We start from the raw sequence: 24,037 nt of genomic DNA, 5'->3' as shown, positions 1-24,037 counted from the left end.
CTGCTGGCTCATGGCCAGCCACTGGACACCAGAATTCCCAGGTTCTTTGCGGATTTCCACTCCAGCAGCTCAACCCTCCACTTGTACTGATGCTACAGTTGTTCCTCTCCAGGTTCAGGATTCTGCACTTCCTCTAGTTGAACCCTATCAGTTTCCTCTCTGCCCAGCCCTCCAGATCCTGCTGTATGGCAGCACAGCCTTCTGGTGTCTCAACCATTCCTCCCAGCATCATATCATCAGCAAACTGAAGGTGGGCTGAGTCTGACTCAGTAGATTTTTATCTCCCAGCAGCTGGATTTTATATAATTTAACTAGCACTTTGTGTCTTTGAGACTTCAGATTCCCTATCAAGTTTATTAAAATGAGCTGCACACTCTGAGAAACCATTTATCAGGAGCCACAAACACATTCAGTTTAGGTAGGAAGAGCTGTTGAAAATGAAAGCCTGTCTGCCAGCCTTGTCTTCAGCTGGGGTCTTGGGTGTTATAGAAATGTACTGTGGGTTGGGTGCGAGCTGTTGAATGGTCCACAGCAGGACTGCTTCCCTACAGATGCAGAGGTCATATTTCTTGTGCTTGTTTCTGGAAGAGACTTTTTAAGGCCAGAGGGCAGAGTGCTTTGGGAAGCTCAAAGTGGTGAGAAAATTTCCCCTAATTGTGCTGTTTGGGCAGAGTTCGTTGCTGGGGTGCAGAGCATGGTACTAGTGCAAAAAGCATCCTCCTGAGGTGACTTCCATTTTGCAGGAGCTCTGCATGTCTTGCCATGTTACAACTGACCTGCTACCTGTTCAAGGCAGTTAAATCAGTATTAATATTTTATGATGTTGTCAAAGCCCCACTCAGGAAGTTGATATAACAGGTTGCTAATGCACTACAGCTCGTGCCCAGAATTGATTTCCAGGCCATTGAGGGCAGCTTTGGAGACAGTATCAAACCTTGCTTTGGAGTTCAGTCGCTTGCTGCCTTCCTCCTTCAAAGCAAATTCAAGACAGAAGACCATAATTGGAATTGCATTCTCCCGCAGAACATTACACTGGGGGATGCAGTACTTTTCATCTCTCAGTGTGAGACAATCTATCCAATACGATCTATTCTAAAGAGCAAAGCATTGCTTCAACCAAATCCCAGGACGTGGTCCCCATAAAATTCACGTCCAGAAGTCTGGCTGCAAAGAGTCAGTGGGAGCAGACCACAGGGAAACAGAACCTGCATGGGCAGAACATGGGCATGTTCCAAGGGAAGGCTGAGCAATTGGTCTAACGTGCCCCAAGGCCTACCTACCAAAGGATCAGCTTAACTCCAGGGCTTGGCATGCTTTAGGAAACTGGGATAGCAGCTCAGATCTGCATGCACCTCTAATTTGTAGGCAAACCAAAGCATGATAAAATGCCATTTAGCGTAGTGTGTTTGAATAGAAAGCTACTTCAAATCATTGAGTGTGTGACTGGAGCATGATACAGCACCCCACTGAAAGTCATATCTGCTGCTACATGATGCGCTGCCTAATAGAATTAATAGAATCATTAAGGTTGAAAAAGACCACTAAGATCCTCAAGTCCAACCCCAACGCATGCCCAGCATGCCCACCCATGCCCACTGTCCACAAGTGCTATATCTCCACGGTTCTTGAACACCTCCAGGGACAGTGACTCCACCACATCCCTGGGCAGCCCGTGCCAATACTCTACCACTGCTTCTGAGAAGAAATGTTTCTTGATACCCAACCTGAACCTCCCCTGGGCAACTTAGGGCTGTTACCTCTCATCCTGTGGCTGTTACCTGGAGCAGAGGCCAGTCCCACCTCACCACAATCTCCTGTCAGGACGTTGTAGAGAGCTGACCCTGAGCCTCTTCTCCCGACCGACCCATCCCAGTTCCCACAGCTGCTCCACACTGTGCTCCAGACCCTTCACAGCTCCATTGCCCTTCTCTGGCCCTCAGTTTCTTTCCTGTTGCGAGGGTCCCAAGCAATATGATAAAATCCTTTTTATTCCACACTGAACTCACTGAAAGCTGTTTAAAAATGCTTTGTCCAGGTGCACAGAGATGTGAGAGGTCTCCAAGCTGTGCCCATATAATACCTTCACCAGCCAGTGCTCCAATACAGCTCTACACCATAGGGCCCATCCTTCAGGAGCTGCCCCAACATGGCATCAAGCTGCCATCCAAGGGGACATGGACAGGCTCAAAAAGTGGGCACAGGAGAACCTCATGAGGTTTAACAAGGCCAAACATAGGGTGTTGGGTTGGGGCAAACCCAGATAGGAGTATAGGCTGGAGAGAAACTCACTGAGAGTGGCCCTGCAGAGAAGGACTGGGGGTGTAGTGGATGCCTGGTGGTGACATTCATGGCCAGGTTGGACGGGGCTCAGGGCAGCCTGATCTGGTGGTTGGTGGCAGCCCTACACGTTGCATTGGGCTTGGAACTGGGTGGTCTTTAAGGTCCCATCCATCCTAAGCCGTTCTGTGATTCAGTGATTCTGTGATGTTATGGAGGTGTTGCTGAATTCCAAGACAGATGTCATCAGGGCTCTTCCCTTGTATGCTGACACAGTTACACCATCATAAAAAGCCTCTAAAAAGCGGGTCCTGAAGGAAGGGGTCTGTGATACATAGCTGTTTTGGGGCAGGTTGAAGGGTTCTCTGAGTTGGAATGTGGGACAGGTCTGTGGGGTTCCCTGAGGTGGGATATAGGGCAGGTTGTAGGGTTCCTTGAGGAGGGAAATGGGGCAGGCTGAAGTTCATTCAGGTGAGATGTGGGTTTGTCGGTTCCCTGTCTGCCAAAGCAGACTTTGGGCTCTAAAATTCAGGCCTTGGACCATAAGATGAAGGTCATCCTGTCAGAGAATGCCATGGACACCTAAGAGGAGGCTTTATACCATAAGAATAACAATTTGGGCCGTAAAATGAGACTCCAGGCCTGAGAAAATAGGGAGCAGCTGAGAAAACAGTGCTTTCAGTTCCCAAGTAGTAGCTCTGGGCTCTGAAAATGAGGGTTTGGTACTCAGTATGCGCTCTGTGAAATGAACCCCCTGACCCTACGCTCGGCCCACAGCGCACACAGCCGAGGTCAGCCTCGAACCCTCAGCCGCTCCGATCCCGTCCGTTCCGCCCCTCTCTGCGCATGCGCAGCACCGCCCCATGGCTCTGCGCTGCGGTGTGAGGCGACAAGATGGCGGGGCGGGTAAGTGAGGCGGGGAGAGTGGGATGGTTGCTTCCTGTTCTCCTGCCCCATTGTGGGATGCTTCACCTCATTATCTCCGGCTCTGTCCCGTCCCTTCTGCCCCTCTTTAGGCGTTGGGGTGGGTTCTCACAGCCTGAAGGGTTGTGGGGTACCCGAAGGGTACTGTGGTGATCCCCCTTTGGTTATGGGGAGTGGAGATTTGGGGTCCTCTGTGGTCCTGTGGGGGTCCCTGACCCTGTAGGGTCCTCGAGGAGTACTGTGAGCCCTTCCCCTGCGGGGTGCGGAGAGAGGTGTAGGGTGCTGGGGGGTTCCTTTTGGGTTATAGGGATTTTGGGGTCCTCTAAGGGTGCTGTGGGGACCTTCTCCTCTGTAATTATGGGGCCGGATTTGGGGTTCCCCGCGGCCCTGGTGGGTGTGGGGCAGGTCTGTGGGCATCCCTGAGCTGCGATGTGGGGCAAGTCTTAGGGGGTCCTTGGGCTAGAGTGTGGGGCAGGTTGTAGGGTTCTCTGAGGCCCTGCTGGTATATGGGGCAGATCTGTGGGGTTCCTGCTCAGCCCTGTGGGCACTGAGGGTGAATGTGGGTCCAGGTTAAGTCATATTAAAACACAACTTAAGGACTGTGCAGTGGTTTTATTGTGTGCTTCCTAAAACAAATATAATAAAACAATCCTCTTGGTGACTGCTTAGCTAATATCAGCAAAAAGGCCTAAACATGTAAAGGAACGTGGGATGGCAGCAGGAGAATGATGCAGAGGTCATGTGAGCAGCCAACAGCACACGGTTCAGTGTCACATTGGTTTCTGGTCTGTATAAATAAGGAGCAGTGGGTGTGAGGGTGGAGGTGTGTGATATCTCCGTTACAACAGGTGAGCCTGATGCTGGAACACTGATGCTTTCCCCTGGTTAATGCTATTTAAAGGTGCTGAAACCTGGAGAATGCATAGAGAGGAGAGCTGCAGTGGCTGCAGGTGGCACATGCAGAGGTTTCTCTGCTCTGTTCCAGCCTGCATCAAGCTGTTGGTCCTGCACTGTGTTTCTGCTGGCACCAGATTGGAGCACTGCGTGAAAAAGTGGTGCAGGGAGCAAAGCAGAGCTGTGTGGCTGCAGTTATGCAACAGCTGCAACTTGTATAACCCCACATCATTTATCTGTGTGCAGTTTGGGATTCAGGGACAGGCAGTTAGGCATGAGGTGCTGTTCCCAGCAGCACGGGGCTGGGAGGCACTGCCCTATTTGCTTCTCAAATCTGTGGTTGGAAACGATTTTAGTTTCACTGTTAATAGCAGACATTGGTCTGCCTTGCAGAGCTGTACTGTAACCCCTCCAGAAGTGCCACTGACCCAAGCAGGAAACGCATTGCAGATACCTGTTGAAATCAACTATTGAATCAATTGAATGCAGAGCTGTTGGAATTGCAGTGAGGGACAGGTCCCTCATACCAGAACTGTGCTGATGCATGCTCTGCTGTGCACCTTGCAGTGCATCAGTGGGCAGTTTTAGGTCGGACACTTTGTGAGGCTGAGCTTGGGCTTTATGTTTTTGCTCTAAAGCTGTACATTCTAATTTCTCCTCCTTTCAGCTAACATATGGAATCATTCTTCATAGATGTCGGTGTCATCAGGCAACTACAAAAATATTCGTCAACTTATTTCTTTCTTGCAGTTTATTATTCTATTCTGCAGTCATTATTCTGCTATCACTGACATTTTTATAGTGCTTCCAAAGAAATAGTTTTTTTGCAGTGCTTTAGGGGAGCAGGGGAAAACTACATTGCAATGTCTGTATTGAAGTGCTGCTTCTTACAGGACTTCTCCATGGAAATCCATGATAGATTATTTGGAAAAAATTGTCAGCCAGCAGTCTGTGTTGGTATGGGAAGTCTGACCTTGTCATCTGTGATTGATTTGTTGCAGGAACAACATCCTCAAACCTTAGTAGTTAAAAAAGCAACAGGGAAATGTCAGTGTGTTACTAAGGAGAATCTCTGCCCTTTACTGGATGTGGAAGGAAATGTGACCACTGAGGATAAGGATAAGGAAAAGGTTCTCAATACCTTCTTTACATTTGTCTCCAGACCAGCTTTCCTTGGGGTGCCCTACCTGCTGACCTGGAAGTCTGGGATGGGGAGCAGAATATGCCCTCCCCCCACAATTCAGGAAGCATTAGTTAGAGACCTGCTGCTCCACGTGGACTGCCACAGGTCTGTGGGGCTGGATGGGATCCACCCGAGGATGCTGAGGGAGCTGACAGAGATGATAGCCAAGCTGCTTTCCATCATCTGTCAGTGTTCCTGATCAACCAGAGAGGTCCCAGAGGGCTGGCGGCTTGCCAGCATGACTCCCATCTACAAGAAGGTCACAAAAACTCCATATAACACTTACAGGTGTGGGGCAAAGTATTTGGAAGACTGTATAGAGGAAAATGACCTGGGGGTGTTGCTTGGCTGCACCTGAGCCAACAGTGTGCCCAGGTGGCCTGGAAGGCCAACAGCATGCTGGCTTGGGTCAGCAGTAGTGCAGCCAGCAGAGCAGGGGCTGACCATCCCTCTGTCAGCTCTGGTGAGGCCACACCTCAGTGCTGTGTTCAGTTCTGGGTCTCTCAGTGCAAGATAGACACTGAGGTCTGGAGTGTGCCCAGAGAAGGGCACAGAGCTGTGAGCGGTGTGAACGCAGTGTGTAGTGACTGAAGGAACGGGGATGGGCCAGTGTGGAGAAGAGGATGCTCGGGGGAGATCATATTGCCCTGACAGTGCCCTGAAAGAAGCTGAGAGGGGGAGGTGCCTCTGCTCCTGTGTAACTAGTGATAGAACGAGAGGTGATAGCCTCAAGTTGCACCATGGGAGGTGCAGGTTGTGTATTAGAAAAAATCTCTTCTCCAAAGGAGTGATCAGGCACTGAAACGGGCTGCCAAGGGAGGTGGTGGAGTCAGCATCCCTGGGGGCGTTCGGGAAGTGGAGAGATGTGGTGCTGAGGCACACGGTTTAGAAGGCAGGGTTAGTGGTAGGTGGATGATTGGACTGATACCAGTGGTTTTTTTCCAGCCTTAATGATTCTATGATTCTGACTGCTCCTGACAACCTCAGAGCTGGAGGTATGTCGCTTCTTTTCTCACTGTGGGCAGCCAGGATGACTACTTCTAATTAAGAATTTTCCTTCTCTGCTCAGAGGATGCAGCAAGACCTTTTTTCCTATTCCTGGTTCTGAGAGGTCATTTAGGAGAGGATCCTATTTGGGAGATTTTGTTTGGAATATGCCCTAAGATGTAGCTTGGGGTGAGTTCATACTGTCATAAAATCAGCTCTGCCTCAGCCCACAGAAATCCAGTCCTTAGGAAACAGCTAAATATACATTCTGCTAGAGTGCCCATCGGGCAGGACAGGATTGTCAGTCGGGTGAAACTATTGATGTCGTTATGGCTAATAGAAAAGCCTTGTTCACAAATCCTGTCACTGTGAACTGGAGCCATCTGATGCTGCATCTCATTTAAGTCGAGGCAGAACTTCAGGCACTCTGACCCTGCTGCAGTGCTGGAGCACTCTTTCATGTGTATGTAGGACAGATAGTTCAGAAGGGCCAAGTGTTAGCAGCACGGGAAGATAGAGCACATTGCTCTGCTCTCCTGGGATGCAATAAAGCAATGACCTTCTTCCACAAAATCTGGAGTAAGTTATGCCCTGAAGTTGTGTTGAATTACTTCCTTTTGCTGGTGAGGTCTGGAACATGGGCTGCTTATAATTGAATGCAGCAGTCATTGTCCTGGAATAATTAGTGCTGATAGAGCCCATCGGATGGGATGAGGTGCAGATAAGGGATAGCAGCACCACGAGGGACTTCCAAGTGAAGAGGGTGTTTTTAACTTTGTCCCTATTGCCTTGGGTATCTTGTATAATCAGATAATAATAAATGTGCATCCAGGGGGTGTCCTCATTTACCTTTTAATCTCTCAAACTTCTCAGTCTCAAAACTGTGACTTGTGTTTCTAATAACATTGCAAAGTAATGGGAAGAGTGCATCCAAATCCCCAAAGCTACGTGCACCCAATGAAACAGCACTGGAGATGTTGCCTATCACAAGGCATGGTGGCCTGGTTCAGTAACGGCGCGGCCGCCAACCCCAGGCTGCTCAGTCCATCAGCTCACAGACACCAATGTGGTGGACGGCAGATGGTATTCATTGGCGAGTTACGTGGTGCTGTATAACTTGAATTTACGAGGTGGTTTCATCACAAGCTAAAGGCTATTGGCTGAGAGGGGCCCTATCTTTCCGTACAGCACGACATCTTCCGTTCTCCAGACCCTAACTACCTACAGGAGATAGCAATCTCCCTGCAGAACTGAACTCACTTGGCTGTAAACTTTGCCAACAAAGTGAGCAGCAGTTGCCACCCTGCTAAAAAAAATCACCTCTTGTTGCTAAGTTTGGCACTTTCGTGGCAATAAAATGGCTTTTGTGGGAAGATGGGATTAATTTCTAGATTGTCTCCGCTCCGCGTAGGGGTGTGTCCATGCCATGGCAAAAATGGGAATATTAATCCCAAGATCTTAACTTTCCTCTCTTAACAGCAGAAGAAAATTACTATTTATGAGCTTCTTGCAGATGGAGAATGCAGCTCCTCCCAGACCAGAATTAGAGCTCCCAGCAGACTGCGGTCTCATGGAGCAGATGGAAGGACCTCTTTCCAGCTCAGGAGCTTAATTTTTTCAGATGTCCAGGAAAACCTTCAGCAAGTGATTGAGTGCTTTAGTGATTTTTCTTCTTCTTCTTCTTTTTTTTTTTTAATAATTTTAGAAGCTCAACATTTAGGACATCTGTTGCTGAGTGCATTCCTTGGTAAATGTGCGTCTCAGTGGAGCAGAAAATATATCACCTGTGTGCATTGCCTTGGCTGCTGGGAAATGCTGCTCATTGGCATCTCTGCAGACTAAAAGGCTGCACTAAATTTTGTAAAATTTGTGTGCTGTATCTTTTTCTTCTTTTTAACTAAAGCTTTCGTTTTTGCTTGTTTGTTTGTTGTTTTTTTTTTTGTCTTGAAAATTGCAGTCTGCTGAGATTTGCAGTGACTCCTTAGGCTGTGTCTTCCACTATTCCCATTGAGGGAGCTTCAGTCATTTGCCTTTTCAGGTACTCAGAGTGTATTTTCAACTGAAACTTGTTTTGTTCTGAGAGGTGTGATGGGGTGTTTTTACAAAGGTAAAAAACAAAAACAAACAACAAACCAAAAGCAAAAGCAGAGCAGTTTTGACATTTGACAGGTGTCTGTTCCTCTGCAGGCTGTGGTAGAAACGTGGCTGCTGCAGTGATTTCAGAATTGTTAGGTCAGGAAGGTTAGACTGCTGTTCACATCTAAAGCAATAGAGTAAATGGTTACAAGTTCTGATTTTGTTGAGATTGTGAATGTGCCCAGTGTGTGTGCTGCTAGACTTGTTCTGGCTTCAGTGCTCACCCGTGGGTCTGTGAGTCACAGGCAGCTGCAGAAACTGTCTCGAGGGGAACTCGTCATTATCTCCACAAGAAAGGAGCAGAAAGATACCCCATGGAAAGATTTGGTTGACACAGCATTGTTTTCAAACATCCTGTGTTCTGACATGGTTCATGGGAGGGTGTACAATTACCTTGGTGTCCTGTATTACTCCTGGTGCAGTCATGTGTGGTTTTGGTCACAGAAGGAAAATACTTTCTCTACAGGCTTTCCTATGCTGAAAGAGCTGAATTTGTCTCCTTCTCCCAGGCCATTGCTGACCCAGCTCTGCTCAGCTCATCTTCCTGCATGCTGTGCTGGTGATTGCCATCTGTGTGCAGCAGCCTCCTCCTGCTTACACTTCCCATGCTCATTTATTCTCACTTCTTTCCTCAGGTTCAGTTGATCAATTGGTGCAGTCTGTACCAGCTGCAATGCTTTGTGCATGTCTGCTTTGCAGAAGCAGTGCAGAGAGCAAAACCTGGCTCAGTTGTAGGAGCTGTTTGATAATCTCAGGGGTAGGATTAGGAAATGAGTTAAGCTGTTCCAAATGAAGAGCATCTTTGCCATATCATGTAATTTTTAGCTCTTACATTAAACTGACAGGTAAGCAGTGTGCTTCCATTGTGTACCGCCAACGTATCTCCTGTGGGGTGTGAGTAATGGGAGACGTGTTTTTCTCCAGCTTCCTCTGCCATCAGCCTTACAATTTGCAAATATTAACCATCTTATTGTACTTGGTGCTCACCCAGTTATGTTCTGCAGTACTGCAAAGATTTTAGTATTTGTTCTCTTTCTGCTTTTGCTTTTGGTTAGGATGCTGGTCTTGAAATTCAGGATGAGAAAGGGTGTTTTTCTGTGTGGATGAAAATACCCAAATAACGTTGCTTTTTGGACTGAGCTCTCCAAAATGCAGGGATGATTCGGTGTTGTATTTCATTGCAGGAAAATGGGAATTGGTGGAACTTTGAAAAAAAAAAAGAGAAGAAAATCTCAGATATTTTAAACATTTTGGTGTTTGTTTTGTTTGTTACGGAGCTATTTCTTCTTCAGAACAACTTCTACTTCTCAGAATATGCCAGGAACATTGAACATGGTGCTGAGCCTTCACATTTTGCATCAGTTCAGTAGCAGAGGAATGGAGACAGCACTGCTGATGTCTCATAAATCCGAGGGTGAGGTCCTACACATTTGTATCTCATCGTGACTTTTGTCAGTGCATCACACAGTCTCCTTTCTCTCTTGGCAAACAGAGGGGCTGTTGGCATGGGTGCAGATTTAGGAGCAATACCGCGGTGCTGGAGCTGCGTGATGCATTTCTTTTGCACTAGGAGGGAGACACAGTCTGGAATGTGGAGTCACCTCCCCAGAGCTCCTCTGTCCTTGGAGTTTTGTCCTTGAATAAATCAGGGCAACATCTGGAGGCAGAGAGGACTTTCATTTCTTTCAGCGTTTGGAACCCCAAACGTGGGCAGTGGACTGGATGGCATGGTGATGCTGCAGAGGGAACTGCGTTTCCCCGCACCCCTATCATGTGGTACAGCTTCCCAAAGGAACACTTTGTGCTGGGTTTGTAGTGCATCCCTTTATGTTCTGCATTTCCTTACAGCAAAGCTTGCACGTTCCCTAAAGTGGACAGAAATAACACAGAGCAGTGATGCTTACTGTTCGTGTAGGAAGCAGTGTGTCAGGAAGGATTAAAAATGCATTTGAGGACTCATGCTGTAAAGAGGCTTAATCCAGGAGCTCTGGTTTTGTCCAGAAATATCCTACCTGCTGCACTGCTCTCAGAACACTGAAGAACTGAGACCGTGGTGAATGCTTTTTTGTTCGAAATATGATGAGCTTTACCAGGCATTGTGTATGTTGGAAATCCACTGATGTCCATTATTACAAGAATATTTAATTAAATTTCTCGCTACTCTTCAGATTTGGGTAGATTAAGCTGTCTTCAAGGCAAAAAGCTAGAATGTAGCTCTGTCATCACATATGTCAAGGGCAGCTAGGTGTTATGAAATAATGAGTGAATCCACTTCTGAATAGCCATGACTATAGAGGAATTGCAGTGTTACCCAAAAAGCTGCTCCAGTCCACATGGAGATGAATTCATTGTGGTTCTTTTCTCAAATAGCTCAGAGTTATGAGATGGAGTGGGTTGAGTGCTGAGTGTGATGCTAACTCGTGGGAAAGTATCCAGATAAGCGTGTATGGTTTTAAGTGTGTTATAAGAGAAAATCCACTTGGAATTGCCATCGTCAATAAGTTGATGCTGACAAATGGTTGCTCTGGCTGCAAAATTTTGTCTGACAGAGAAAATAATTGGGTTTATACTCTGAAAGTAGCATCCTGCAGGATCATATTTAGCTTTGCTCTAAATTAAAATCTTCATTCTGTCGCTGGCCATAGAGATCTCGTGTCTTTTCTGTCATTTTCTCTATTTTTAGAGGCATTGTAGACAGAGGTTTTGGGTACAGTCGTCTTTGTTGATTAGAAGAGTTTGGAGAAAGCGATGGAGAGAAGAGCATGTCAGTGGCAATGGCCTGTACTGACACAGGACTTGAATTCTTATGGGTTTACAGAAGTTTTGAGGCATAAGACATAAAAGAAAAATAGGATTTTCTTTGATGTGTTTTCCTCTCTCTCTTTTTCATAGCCTATGCAAGCAGCACGGTGTCCCACTGATGAACTGTCATTAACAAACTGTGCTGTGGTGAATGAGAAGGACTTCCCATCTGGACAGTAAGTGTGTCTTTCAACTTTTAACCAAAAAGGAGTTGTTTTCACAACTTGAGCAGAGCTGGAATGGAATTTCAGATACAGTAGGTTAATTAAAAATTCTGTGTCGTTGGGACCAAAACTTTAAATGTGCTTTCTCAAAACTGGATATACTAAAAAATGTTATTTTTTTCTCAGAAGTATTTCTTCCAGCTTGGGAGCTGCTGAAGTAATTGTAAACACTTTTTAATGAAGGAATTCAGGCCTTTTTTCATCTTTTTTTTCTATTTTTTTCTTTTCCTGTTGTTCCTATTACGTAGTTGGGGTAATTTTCAGCTAGAATGTTATCATTTAATTGTGTTACTGGAGGCACCTTCCCACTTTCACATCATATTGCAGTACTGAGCAGTGTCAGTAGAAACTGTCTCTGCTTCTGGAGATATTCATGCATGAGAACAATAGGGCAAGACATCCAGATTTGGGCACAACAACTTGGGTACTTTAATGACAAGTCTATGCAGCTAATAGAAGCTGAATCTGAGCTTGACTTGTCTGAGAAAGATGAAACATTTTAAAAGTAATTTTTAAAATGGGAAGCAGTGTAAAGAAATGATACTGAGTTCTATTTGTAGGACTCAGCTCAGATAAATTCTGCTGAGGATGGAGAATGTATGCTCTGAATGGGGGGTGAGAAAGAGAGGCAGTGTTTCAGGACTTGGCTCTTTTTTTCTGTTGTGCTGTCACCCTGGAGAGCTCCTGCACTGCACTTTTAGTGCCAAACAAACTTCAGAACCCAAGCCACCTCTCTCTCCAGCCTCAAACCATAAAACTTTGAGGATGGGAAGCAGGCAACGTTGTCTGCTTGGGCATGACCTGTTCAAATGTTTTTCTCCAGTTGTTTTTATTTTTTATTTTTTCAAAATAATGGACTTTGAAAAAGATGTGACCTGCAGTAGGCAGCTGTTTTCCTTTCAGTCTGAGAGCACTTCTATTGCATTTATTGAAATACACAGGCAACAGCGTTCTGGGACATCCTTGAGAGCTGCCTATTTGCAGAAATTGGGGCTTACAAAACAGGCAGCATATGTTTGACTGTGAACAAATCCTATAAATTGTTATGAAAAGTATGAGGCTACAGTATAAACGTCTCAATATTCAGCTGCCACTGAACGATGTAGTCATTCTGCTGCATTGCAGATGCACTGAGCAAGACCATCCCTATGATCTGCTGCAGCAATGTGTGTGCTGTCAGCAGTTTTGGCTTGTATTGCCCTAATTGTGATTGGCTGCAGGGATTTTTTTTTTTTTGTAACTTTTATAGGTTTTAGCTTTTACATTTGGTGCTTATGGTCTAGAGCTGTTCCTTGACAGTGAGGTTGTTTAGCCCCAAGCTGCCACCATAGATCTTTTCATGCTTCGCTTTCCACACCCTGTGTGTTGCAGAAGTATGAATCATGATTTTATGATGCATGAGTTCATGGGATGTAGTACATTGTTGTGGTCACATTGTTTGGTAAGTGACACTGACATGCTTCTGTCCCGTGGATGTCCAACCTTTTGGCTTACCTGGGACATACTGAATAAATAAAACTGGTTTGGGCTGAATATAAAATATATAACACAGTTAATGTATGTAAGTAACAAAACTTAAAAAAAAAAAAGAGCACAGAAGCATAAAACTAGTGGGATATTTGACCTTGCTTTTGTGAAAAGAGTATATCAGGCTCGTTCTGTAGAAGTGATTGTAATTCTTAGTTCTCTACTAAGCAGTTTTTTGATGAAACTTTATTCTTTGTGTGACTCATCCTTGACAATAGTTGTTCACAGATGCACATAATCCCAAGAAGCAATGGCATGAATAAGGCGTGTGGCCATTCTGTCAATTGCAGGTTCCAGCCTCCTTTCTCAAGGACCCAGTGCCTCAGTTTGGGGTTCAGAGAGTCATTTTCTGGATCCAAATACTCACTGTAGGCTCCGGAGCCTCATTTTAAGGAACAGGCCTTCTTTTTTATAGTACAAAAGATCTCTTAAAACTTTAAACTCTCTCTTGGTGTCTAGGAAGCGTATTAATATTAGCCAAAGGCTCCATTTTACAGCCCACAGCCTTATTAAGCACCAAACCCTTATTTTCAAAGTCCAGAGTCTATACTTAGGATCTGAAGATAGCTTGATCACCTGCAGTCTTAATTTTTCAGACCTGAAGTCCTACTTTAGGGCCCAAAGTGTTATTTTTAGGGATCAAAGTCTCTCTTCGGTGTCCTTAACAACATTAGCAGATACTTCCTGTATTCTTGAGCTGCATATGGTGATCTTTGCAGAGATGTGTAAGGTATCCTCTCCTGCACAGGGACTATGGTTTTTCTTCACCAATCTCACCTGTATGTCCATTAGGTTTTACCTATTGTAGTTTCTATTGCACTCAACTTGGCCAGAAGTCCTATTAGCTGATGGTTTCCTGGATCAAGTCTTGAGCCCTTCTTAATAACTGGCATACAGCTGTGCTTTGGTGCTGATAGCTTCAAGCAAGGCTTTGTATGGGAATTAGAGCAGCAATCTCATCTGTTAGAGCTCTTGGGAAATACTTGGTGACTCATTGTTCATTTGTTAGGTTCTAAGCAGAAGTGGTTAAAGAGATTGAGTTTTTTTCCCCTTGCATCTCCAAGCTTCCTCCTGGTGAACACTGAAGTTAGAAAGTGAATTTTATTTTTCCTGCTGTTGCCATATTTTGGATATTCTTAATACTTCAGTTGCTTGAAGCCTGTGGAATTCTTTCTTCTGATGCTGATCTTGAGAAGAATCATAGAATTGTTAAGGCTGGAAAGACCAATAACATCCTCTAGTCCAACCACCAACCCTTGCCTGTGACACCTGTCCTTGTAGAATGTCAGGATTTGAGCTTTTCCAATCTTATCAGTTGGCTATATTTTTTTCAGAAAGCTGATTTTCTTTTCTCTTTTTCTCCCCTCCTCCTGACATCCATTTGACTGCAGCGTCATCATTCTGGAGGAGTTTTCCATGAATGGAACATACAGATGTAATAACTGTAATTTGTTTCTTTGTGGCTACTTCCCAGGCAGTCATGCTGCTGCAAGGGTTGTTCCTCCCCAGATGCAGGATGTGGTATTTCTCATTGTTGGACTTCGTGGGATTTATGCCAGCCCATGTCTCCAGCCTGCAGAGATGCTGCTGAGTGACATCACAGTCATCAGATGAACCAGCCTGTCACTAATGAAGCATTATTTCTAGAGGTCCCTTCCAACCCCTACAGTTCTGTGATTCTGTGATTTAACTGGTATAGGCCCCAGGATGGGGGCTGTGACTGGTGGCTGAAGCTGGGATGGTAGGGCCAGGATCTCCCTTTGCCCATCCATGTTGACCAGTCCCAGTTGTTCTCTTGTCCTTTGATAGATTTAGCTTCCAGGATTGAAGGCTCCACCACCTTCCTAGGCATAAGGTGAGGCTGAGCAGCCCTGCGGTTCCTTGGATCCTCCTTGAAGATAGGATTAACATCTGCTTGCTTAGAGAAAGGGTTCTGGATTTCTGCTTGGGGCAGCAACAAACAGAAGGGTGCACATCTGTGCAGTCGGGTTTTTGGCAGCTCATGGATAATTTGGGGCCAGAATTAGTAAAGGACAAATAATTTGATTCACCTGACAGAGAAGAAGTGTGTTAAAATGCTTCTGTGTTATCTTCTGCGTTATGCCTTCTGTGTTATCAAGAGCTAAAGCTGCTGGAAGGGTTTTTGAGGCTGCCCTGGGTGTGTGGGCAGTGACTAGCAATGTCTGGTCGTCTTGGCTATGCAGGACATGCGTTTCCTCTACTTTCAGAGGGCTGTATGTTCTTTCTTATTATGTAGCTGAAGCTGTTATGTGTACCCAGTGTAGCCAAAATAGATGTCCCTGTTTGTTGCAGGCGAGTTGAACAAGATGACCTTTAAGGATCCCTTCCAGCTCAAATGATTCTGTGTGCAACGCATCCTCTGCTCCAATTCAGTAGTCCTATTTCTGGTCTTCAGGTCCGAAGCAGTTTCATGTAGGTCATGAGCAAACAGGAGGGGCAGCTGCAGTGCCCCTCTGATTTTACTATTTGGACTGGAATTCCTTCTGTTTAACTGCAGTCAAAACTCCTGAACAATATATTAAGATTAATTTATATTATTTTTTTTATCATCTTTCTCATCCGGAATATGTTCTGTATTGGGGTTGAAGGTTGCTGTTTTCATATTACTCGCTTGAGATGTGAAAGTGGTGTTGATTTTATGTCTTTGTGGTTATGATTTGGTTCTGTTATGTCTGTATGGTGCAATTTCTGAAGCAAAGAGCTGCTATTTAAATTCCCCTAACAGCAGTTGTCTTGTAGTTGGGCTTTGAGATCATGTTACACTGACTGAAGGTGTTGGACACCTGTGTGCCAGCATCATAGCAGAATTCCTTTCAAAGCCCACTTCATAGAATGTCTTGGGTTGGAAGGGTGGAAGGGACATTAAAGACCATCTAGTTCAACATAAATCTGAAGTCCTCATTTTTTTTCTGTTACAGGTATAGGCTGGCTTGCTTCTTTTTAATTCTCATAGCCCTGAGAGCAATGCACATGGGTGTATTTTGGAGTAAAATCCTGTTCTCTCTTCTAGACATGTTGTTGTGAAGACTTCTCCTAACCACAAATATATCTTCACGCTGAGAACACATCCTTCTGTCGTGCCTGGCAGCATCGCCTTCAGCTTGCCCCAGGTATAAACCCTTTTGATAAAGAAACCATAAGCAACATCTCCACTTGTTTGTGAATTTGTAATGTTCCCTGGTTTTTGTTTTAGAGTGATTTATTTTGTTATGTTGCAGGAAGTTTCATTGATTATTATGCTCACTGTTTATATTTCTAGAGGAGGTGTGCAATTAAATGCATAAAATAGATGTAGCTGTTCACTCTTTCTTAATTAAGTCAAGCTACTGCATGTTAAATGATGGTTAGAGGAAATAATGATTACAGTTAAAGTCTTTGCAGAAAAATGAGTCTTTGACTGACTTACACAGTGAGTTGCAATGCGTAGGACTGCAACAACTGAGGTCACTGATTTATTGCTTTCATATTTGCTTACTGGTAACCCATCAAGAAGCAGAGCCTGTGCTGCACGCACAAGACTTTTCCTCAGGAGATGACTTGGCGTAAACCCCCAAACTACTTTTGACATGTTGTTCATATTTGTCCGGATGAGTGGGTGAAGGGAGTGTTAAGTTACTGTCTGTGCAGTTGAGTTTTAAATGCCAGGGCTGAAAACCAGCTATCAACGGAAGACGTTTGTATCACAGGGCTGAAACACAGGAGTCTACAAAAATGGCCACTAGGCAGTGAATGCCAGTAGTTACTGTAGATCTGGGGGTGCTCTTCTGACAAGGAGTGAGGCAGTGTGGTACTTCAGATGAAGGTGAGTTTAGGATATCTTTTTGCTGGAGAACTGCAGTGTCAAGGGAAAGGGGGGGATTTCTCCCGGCCTTGTAGATAAACACTGGAAACTGTAAAGAATGAGATTAAAATTGGAAATATTGTTTGTTTTCACTTTCTTGAAAATACCAAAGTATAGGTAAGCTTCCTGTCCTGGGCTTTCATGTCTAACGCTTGATCCCTGATTTGCCAAGGGAATTCTTTCCTTATCTCTAATTTTAGTTTGAATCCATGAAGATACTGAAGAGGGAGTTCAGGGGCAATTTTCATTTTTTGAAAAAGGTCATTGTTCCTTCCAGGATAAAAAGCCAAACATAAATGACCACAAAGCAAAGCATTTCAAATGCAATTTTACCAGAACCCTGTGTAATGATACTTATACACTTCTGTAATTCCCTGCTCTCTAAGGTCGGGGTATGTAAGAGATGGTGAGTGTTGCCTTGCCTGAAAAGCGGGCTGTAGATACACAACAGCCAATCTGTGTCAGAAAAGCCATTTGTTTTTGCAATGACTAAGCAATAACTTTTGGCATTGGAAAGGTCATAGATTTTCACATCTCATGTTATTGACCCATTTCTTATTTCTCAGGAAGTTCTGTGCTGCACAAAACTTTTTAAAGGAATTTGAAGGGAGCTGAAAATTCCCTTCTTGGTAATTACATGACCAAGTTTTAATTGCTTCAGGTTTTAATGCAACTTCAATTGTAACAATTTCCTGCAACTACTGCCTACATGTAAGCTTTTAAAATGGTCAGGAAAAAACATTCTTGTCTGTTGCACTACCTCCTCTGTGAATAGTACTAGAAAAGGAGCAGAATGGGGGAAAAAAAATAACAAAAATCATCAGACATATGCAGTATGATAACTTTGACATCCAAGATAGTGGGGTGATTAATGATATGTGGGAAGTTGGACAGAATCACTTCCCAGGGTCAGAAATTGGGGTTATTAATAGAGCTGATTGACTTGTTTGCTGTAAATTTTGAGTCTTCATCCAGGTCTGCTCTATTTTTCTTATGGCTCTTATGGTGGGGAGTTGGGGTCTGTTTTTCTAAGTAACTTCTGAGTAGACACATTTATGGAAGGACAGGCTTTCTTAAGTTTCTGTCTTACTTTTACAGAGAAAATGGGCTGGACTTTCCATAGGACAAGAGATAGATGGTAAGTCAGACAGCAGCATGATATATAAGAAGTGAGTTCCATGTTTCTGTGCTGAAGTGAAACTGAATTGGAAAATCCCATACCTTCAACACTTCTTCAAGTACTATGGAACCCTCATTTCTGAGATGAACTGCTCTTGTGTTTGCTGGCTTCCTGTCTCTTTAACATTTTCAAAACCACTGGAATATTTTGTCCACACGCAGGTGTAAACATTTAACATGTAACCTGTCCTTGTGGCTTTGGAGAACATGATCGTTGTTGTCTGGGTGCCTCACTGTGTTCAGTGCCCAGCTCTTGGACACGCCATCTGTAGGAAAGATGAAATCTATAGCTTCTTGCTGTCCCTCCCCTTTTGAACAAGATCTTTCCCTGTTAAGCAGTGTGTTTCTATTCAGAGCTATAAGGCCAAGAGGTGAAGGATTCTGCATTTTGATGAAGGGAAAGGGATGCATCTCAGGTTCTTGCAGACTGAAGGTTTGTACTCCATTGTTCAAATAAATGGAGCCTGTTGAGCCATTGCTGGCGTTGAGAGACTGATTTGCATCTCTCAGCTTGTGTGCATTTTCATTTGCTCTTACTGCCTTTCACCTTTACCTGTGATGCATATACAGTTGGCGTCACTGTTGGCTAGAGGTGCTGTTGTTTGGTCTGTCTGTAGCTTCCGGAGCATTGCCCCAACTTCTGGAAGCAGCTGTTGTTATGGGAAGATCTCCACTTTCTTTGCAGCACTGATAAAGGTAATGGATCATACCCATTCTTTTGACCATCAGGAGTTAGCTTGTGTGCTCATGAGTGCTGCCATCTCATAGTTTTCTTTGATAAGATTGTTGTGATGAAGCCCATTTCTTGTCTGGTCACCTTCCCAGATGCTTTAGTCTCAGCAGTCCATGGGGATGGATTGTTAGTTTCAGGAAAAGTCTGAAGTCTTTGTGCATCTTCCTCTGTAGTGACAAGCTAGAGTGGATGTGTTCACCTCTATCTAAAACAAATGATTTTTAATACTGAAATTTGGAGAATTACAGGCTAATATTTAGCACCATCAGTCTTTAGAGGACTTTTGTGATTGTACTTGCCCTAGACCCTGCTAAAAGCCAACACTGTGAGAATGTGCATTTAAAAAACACCCAAACAATTGAAGTAATGTCAGGCAGAATGACTAAATGTCATATGACTGCTGAGAATAAAGGATTTGTAAAGCCATTCTACAGATCAGGAGATATATTCATAAAACGAGTGACTCACTGGGGCTCCCTTTTTGTCTTGTTCCCTGAATAATGTGGAAGCTTTGCTTTAAATGTCAGTTTAAAATGGAGTCCTGCAGTTAGTGGTACAGTGATACTGAGTCCTGGTGGGCTCCTGGGGCCTTCCAGGTGGGTGAATCCTGTAACTTTGCCTTTGGGTAGTGGGTGTTTGATGCTGAGTTTCTCACTGACACCTAGCAGGAATCTCGAGATTTGCCTGGAATCATACTGTTGCCAAGAAGCTTCACAGGAAATAGGGGATTGTGTGAGAAATGCATTCCCCTTATTCAATTCCTACTGCTTTATATTAGCTGTGACTTGTGTATCAGACAAGACTTTTTCTCTGGATTCAAAGCAAACCTAGAATCACAGAATGGCATAGGTTGGAGGGGTCTTGAAGATCATGTGTTTCTGACCTCCTGCCATGAGCAGGGTTACCAGTCACCAGGTCAGGCTTCCCTGGGTCTCATCCAACCTGGTCATGATTGCCTCCAGATATAGGGTACCTACAGCTTCACTGGGTAGCCTGTTCCAGCACCTGACCACTTGCTGAATAAAAGACATCTTCCTTACATCTGGCCTAAATCTACTTTCTTTTAGTTTAAAGCCATTCTGCTATGTCCTGTCACGATCTGCTGGTGCCAAAAGTCGCTGTACCTCCTGTTTGTAAGCTTCATTCCGTACTGAAAGGCCACAGTGAGGTCTCCCTGGAGTCTCCTCTAAGCTAAACAAAGGAATTTCCCTCAACCTTTCTTTGTAGCAGAGGTACTTCAGCCCTTTGATCGTCTTCACAACCCTCTGGATCTTCTGCCATGGCTCCACATTCTTCCTGTAATGGGGGAAGAAGTTCCTCAGACTTGGACGCAGTGCTCCAGCTGGGACTTCACAAGAGCAGAGGGGAGCAGTCAGCTGCTCTCCGTGCTGCCACCCCTCTGTTGATGCAGCCCAGAATACCATTGGCCTTCTGGGTTTGTGAGCACATACTGATGGCTCACATGCAGCTTTTCATCTACTAGAACCTCCAGGTCCTTCCCTGTAGGGCTGCTCTCAAGCTCTTCTTCCAGTCTGTACTCATATCCAACACCCTGAACTTGTTGAACCTCATGGGGTTCTCATGTGCCCAGTGTTTGAGTGTGTTCACATCCCTCTGTGGTGTCAGCTGCACTGCTCAGCTTGGTGTTGTCTACAAACTGCTAAGTGTACACTCGATCCCGTTGTCCTTGTCATTGATAAAGATGCTGAAGAGGTCTCAGATGGAACTCCTATGGGCTCTCATCATCACCTCCACTTGGAGGAATTCATTGACAACAGCCCTGTGGCTGTGGCCATCCATCCAACTCTTTATGCAATGCATAGTTCAGCCTTCAAACCCATCTCTATCCAACTCAGAGGTAAGGACGTTGTGCAGGACCATGCCAGATGGGTGACATCAGTTGCCCTTCGTCCACTGGTGCCATCACTCCACCATAGAAGGCCTCCAGATGGGTCAGGCACTGTCTGCCCTTCATGAAGCCATGCTGACTGCCTCTTCATAATGTACTTTGATCTTCTGCTTCTATCCTTTGCTGTATTGTAATTTGTGAGTTACTTAGACTGCAAGCTTTGTGAGATCCTGGCTTTCCAATCGACTGTGTTGAGGCAGTAGCCCTGAAGTTGTGATCCATGTTTTTTACTTTCTGTCTTCCTTCCAGCAGCAACAGCCCTGAATTTTGATGAGAGATAGTTGAGACCTGTTGTAGTTGATACTTCATTCTTGTCTGTAGAAACCTGATAACATCTATACATTCATGTGCAGTAATATAGTGTAACTTTTCTACAACACTGTCTGGAGGAGAGCTAGTCGATATCTTGAATAAACAGTTATGACCTCTGGTAGATGGTTTTTCAAGCATAACATGCTTCCTTTGAGCTTTCTTAAGACATCCTCCAAAGCTAAAGTTGCTGAGAAAGCTATTGTGGTACTGTTGTTCTCCTCTGTCTTCTTTCCCTAGGCTTGTGTGGTGTTTGAGCTGTTTTAAAAGATGTTTTTTAAAGGACGTTATTAAAGAAATGCAGAGATTTTCAGCAGAGGTATGCCTGCCATGTTTTTGATGTTTCAGCGATAGAAGCAGCTAAAGGAAATAAAGTTTTCTATTAGAAATAGGGTATTAAATTTTATAAAATATACAGAATGGAAGAACGTGCATTGACAAACTTACAGCATGTTTAATTGGTTGTGTATTCTGGAATGGGTGTTTTCTTTTTATTCCAGTTTCCCTGTACACTTTTGACAAGTCTAAGCAGTGTATTGGCACGATGACGATTGAGATAGACTTTCTGCAGAAGAAGAACATCGACTCCAACCCGTACGACACGGACAAGATGGCTGCTGAGTTCATCCAGCAGTTCAACAGCCAGGCCTTCTCCATAGGGCAGCAGGTGTGCTTTGGATTTAGTTTTGTGTGTTGTATCCTAGAGACTAAAAAAACCTTAAGTAAAATGAATGCTTGTATATGCAGTGTTATAAGACAGGGAGTAATATCTAAGTAATTAGATATTAGCTGCAGAGAACAACGGGAAGTAGAAGTTGATTATTGTGTGAGTGTGGTCTTCGTGACGCTTTCAACAATCATGACTTCCACTGAGAGCAGGAGCTGAGTGATTCAGAATGTTCCTTTTCTTTAGCTAAGGAAAGCAATCTTTGTGAGGAAAATGGAGGTTTGAGAATCTGTGTTCTCTCTACATCTTGGCCTGGTTGGAATCTTTTGAGAAGTAGCATTTATCTTCCTTATGTACAAAATGTAAATGAATGTTGGATTTAATTAGTGCTCAGTAGCATAGTAAGGGATATGAAAAAGACATATTCGGTATTCTCTACCTTTTCAGAATGTAAATATGTGGAATTTTTTTGCTTGGGAAGCTTAGTCCTCAGGCCTCTTTGTCTTCCAATCTTACTAGCTCTGTCAAAATCCTTTTTAACACTCAATGACTTCATATCTACTTGTGTTTCTTTTTTCCACAGCTCGTGTTCAGTTTTAACGACAAACTTTTTGGCCTGTTGGTAAAGGACATGGAAGGAATGGATCCCAGCATCCTCAAAGGAGAGTCTGGAGCAAGCAAAAAGCAAAAGGTGGGGACACAGGAATGTACTCCCTAGGTTCTGCAAAGGCTCAAGTACAGATCAGGTGCTGCTACAGTGAGGAATTTGGGTTACTCCCATTTGAAGTCATCTGGCCACTGCTTGTGCCTTGGAAGAGATTGGTGTTCTCAGTTTCATACAGTCTCCTGTGATGGTGTAGTTAGCAGCTTGGCGTTGCACCCACTGAAGTGCAGAGCTGGATGAAATACAAAGATTATCTTTAGGAATTCGTACGTTAAATCATGGAAGCCTTCTCTCTTGAGCCTTTTAGTCTAGCAGATAGGCCCAATTTTGATTTTCCTTTGGTAGGAGGTACAAATATTTTGTTTCTTCTCCTCCTAGACCTTACCATAATAGAACAGTTAGTTTTGAACTAAACAAATAACTTCAAAAAGACAACTTATTGTGGCAATGAAGACCCACGTTCAAATTGTTACCAAAGCTGGTTTTAGAGGAGGTGTTGCTATTTCACCTTCCTTCCAGTAACTTCTGTAGCAGAGCTCTTTCTGCTCTTTCCTCCTGAGATCTGCTTGGAGATTCTGAAGAGGAATCTGAAGTTGATTCTAACAGCTTAATGTAACTATTGGGTTCCTTCTCTTTTTCAGATTGAGGTGGGTTTGGTTTTTGGAAACAGCCAGGTGGCCTTTGAAAAAGCTGAGAATTCCTCCCTCAATCTGATTGGTAAGTGCACCTTTATGTGAAGAGAGAAATAGTGCTCAAAGTTTGCTTCTTTTCGGGCCCTCAAGGACTTGTATACTTAAAAGATTGTTTTTCTTGTTATATTAGTTGACCTGATCCATTGAAAACTTCCTTTTAAAATGTCTTAAAAGTGTTGAGACTGTACTTGACCCCTTAGGAACCTTTCACAGACTCTTCAGAAAGCAGTTAGTCCATTCCAGAGTTTGCTACTCCTTACAGGGACTGTGAAGAAGTCACTGTGTTACCCCAGAGTGCAGCTCTGCAGCTCGCTGACGTGCTGGATTAGTTCTGTGGGCTTATTATCTGAGCATATTCAGAATACTTGGATAGAGATGAGGAGAGAAAAGGTGACCAAGAGACTTTGACAATAGCAAATTGAGTTAAAATAATAGAGGTTATCTTTGCTGCTCTGCACACATTAGCACAGCATATGTGTTAACAAAACTGTGAAGTTTTTGTCTTGGGAAGCACTTTCTAAGCCTTAAAACAAATCCTTATGTGTAATTTCAGATTTTACTAGCAAACTAATCAGCTAATAATTGACGTGTCCTCCTCACGTTTCCTAGAAAGGAACTCATGTAGAGTTCTCCCATAGTCACCAGCTTGAATGATGGGGACCTGGTCCACAAAGTGGGCAGTGAGGGCATCTTCTGGCAGTTGGCTTTATATGTGCCCTGGGCCCATGGTGGCTTTCCTGCTGAACAGGTACATGCTATTAATCTGTTCCCTTTTCTATCTGTGTTATGAAGTGGGCAACACTTTGCAAGTGTAATGTTGCAAACACCTCCCTTGGTGGTTAGATAGCTATAGGCATTCCTTGCTAGATATGATTGAATGTCTGTACTGAGCAGACATTCTTTTTCTTCCTTCTTATTTTCCTTTTTTACTTTCTTCTTAGCTCAGAAGCTCCAGGAAAAGGAAATAAAAGTTTTGTTTTTGCTGTTCCTGTTCCTGTTCACAGATAAGAAGTGGCAGAGGAGGGCTGCTGTGAGTGAGGGCTCAGTGAATGTGGTCAGCTCAGCTCA

The 24,037-nt window shown here is 44.2% G+C and overlaps 1 protein-coding gene across 1 annotated transcript in view; it reads left to right on the top strand.

Annotated features, from left to right (window-relative positions):
• Positions 1–3,139: 3,139 nt before the first annotated feature.
• The window catches only part of NSF (N-ethylmaleimide sensitive factor, vesicle fusing ATPase), a 59,942-nt gene continuing 39,044 nt past the window's right edge, over positions 3,140–24,037 (top strand). The window contains exons 1-7 of the mRNA XM_065747723.1: positions 3,140–3,183; positions 11,294–11,379; positions 15,986–16,085; positions 17,915–17,954; positions 21,447–21,613; positions 22,197–22,304; positions 22,919–22,994. Of these exons, the coding sequence (XP_065603795.1) occupies positions 3,172–3,183; positions 11,294–11,379; positions 15,986–16,085; positions 17,915–17,954; positions 21,447–21,613; positions 22,197–22,304; positions 22,919–22,994 (589 nt within the window). The 5' untranslated portion in view covers positions 3,140–3,171. The remainder of the gene's footprint in view (positions 3,184–11,293; positions 11,380–15,985; positions 16,086–17,914; positions 17,955–21,446; positions 21,614–22,196; positions 22,305–22,918; positions 22,995–24,037) is intronic.

This window comes from Cyrtonyx montezumae, unplaced genomic scaffold (genome assembly GCF_038088225.1).
Source record: "Cyrtonyx montezumae isolate F1298 unplaced genomic scaffold, pur_monq_1.0 scaffold_48, whole genome shotgun sequence".
Lineage (NCBI taxonomy): Eukaryota > Metazoa > Chordata > Aves > Galliformes > Odontophoridae > Cyrtonyx > Cyrtonyx montezumae.
This window is presented reverse-complemented; position numbering and strand designations above follow the sequence as displayed.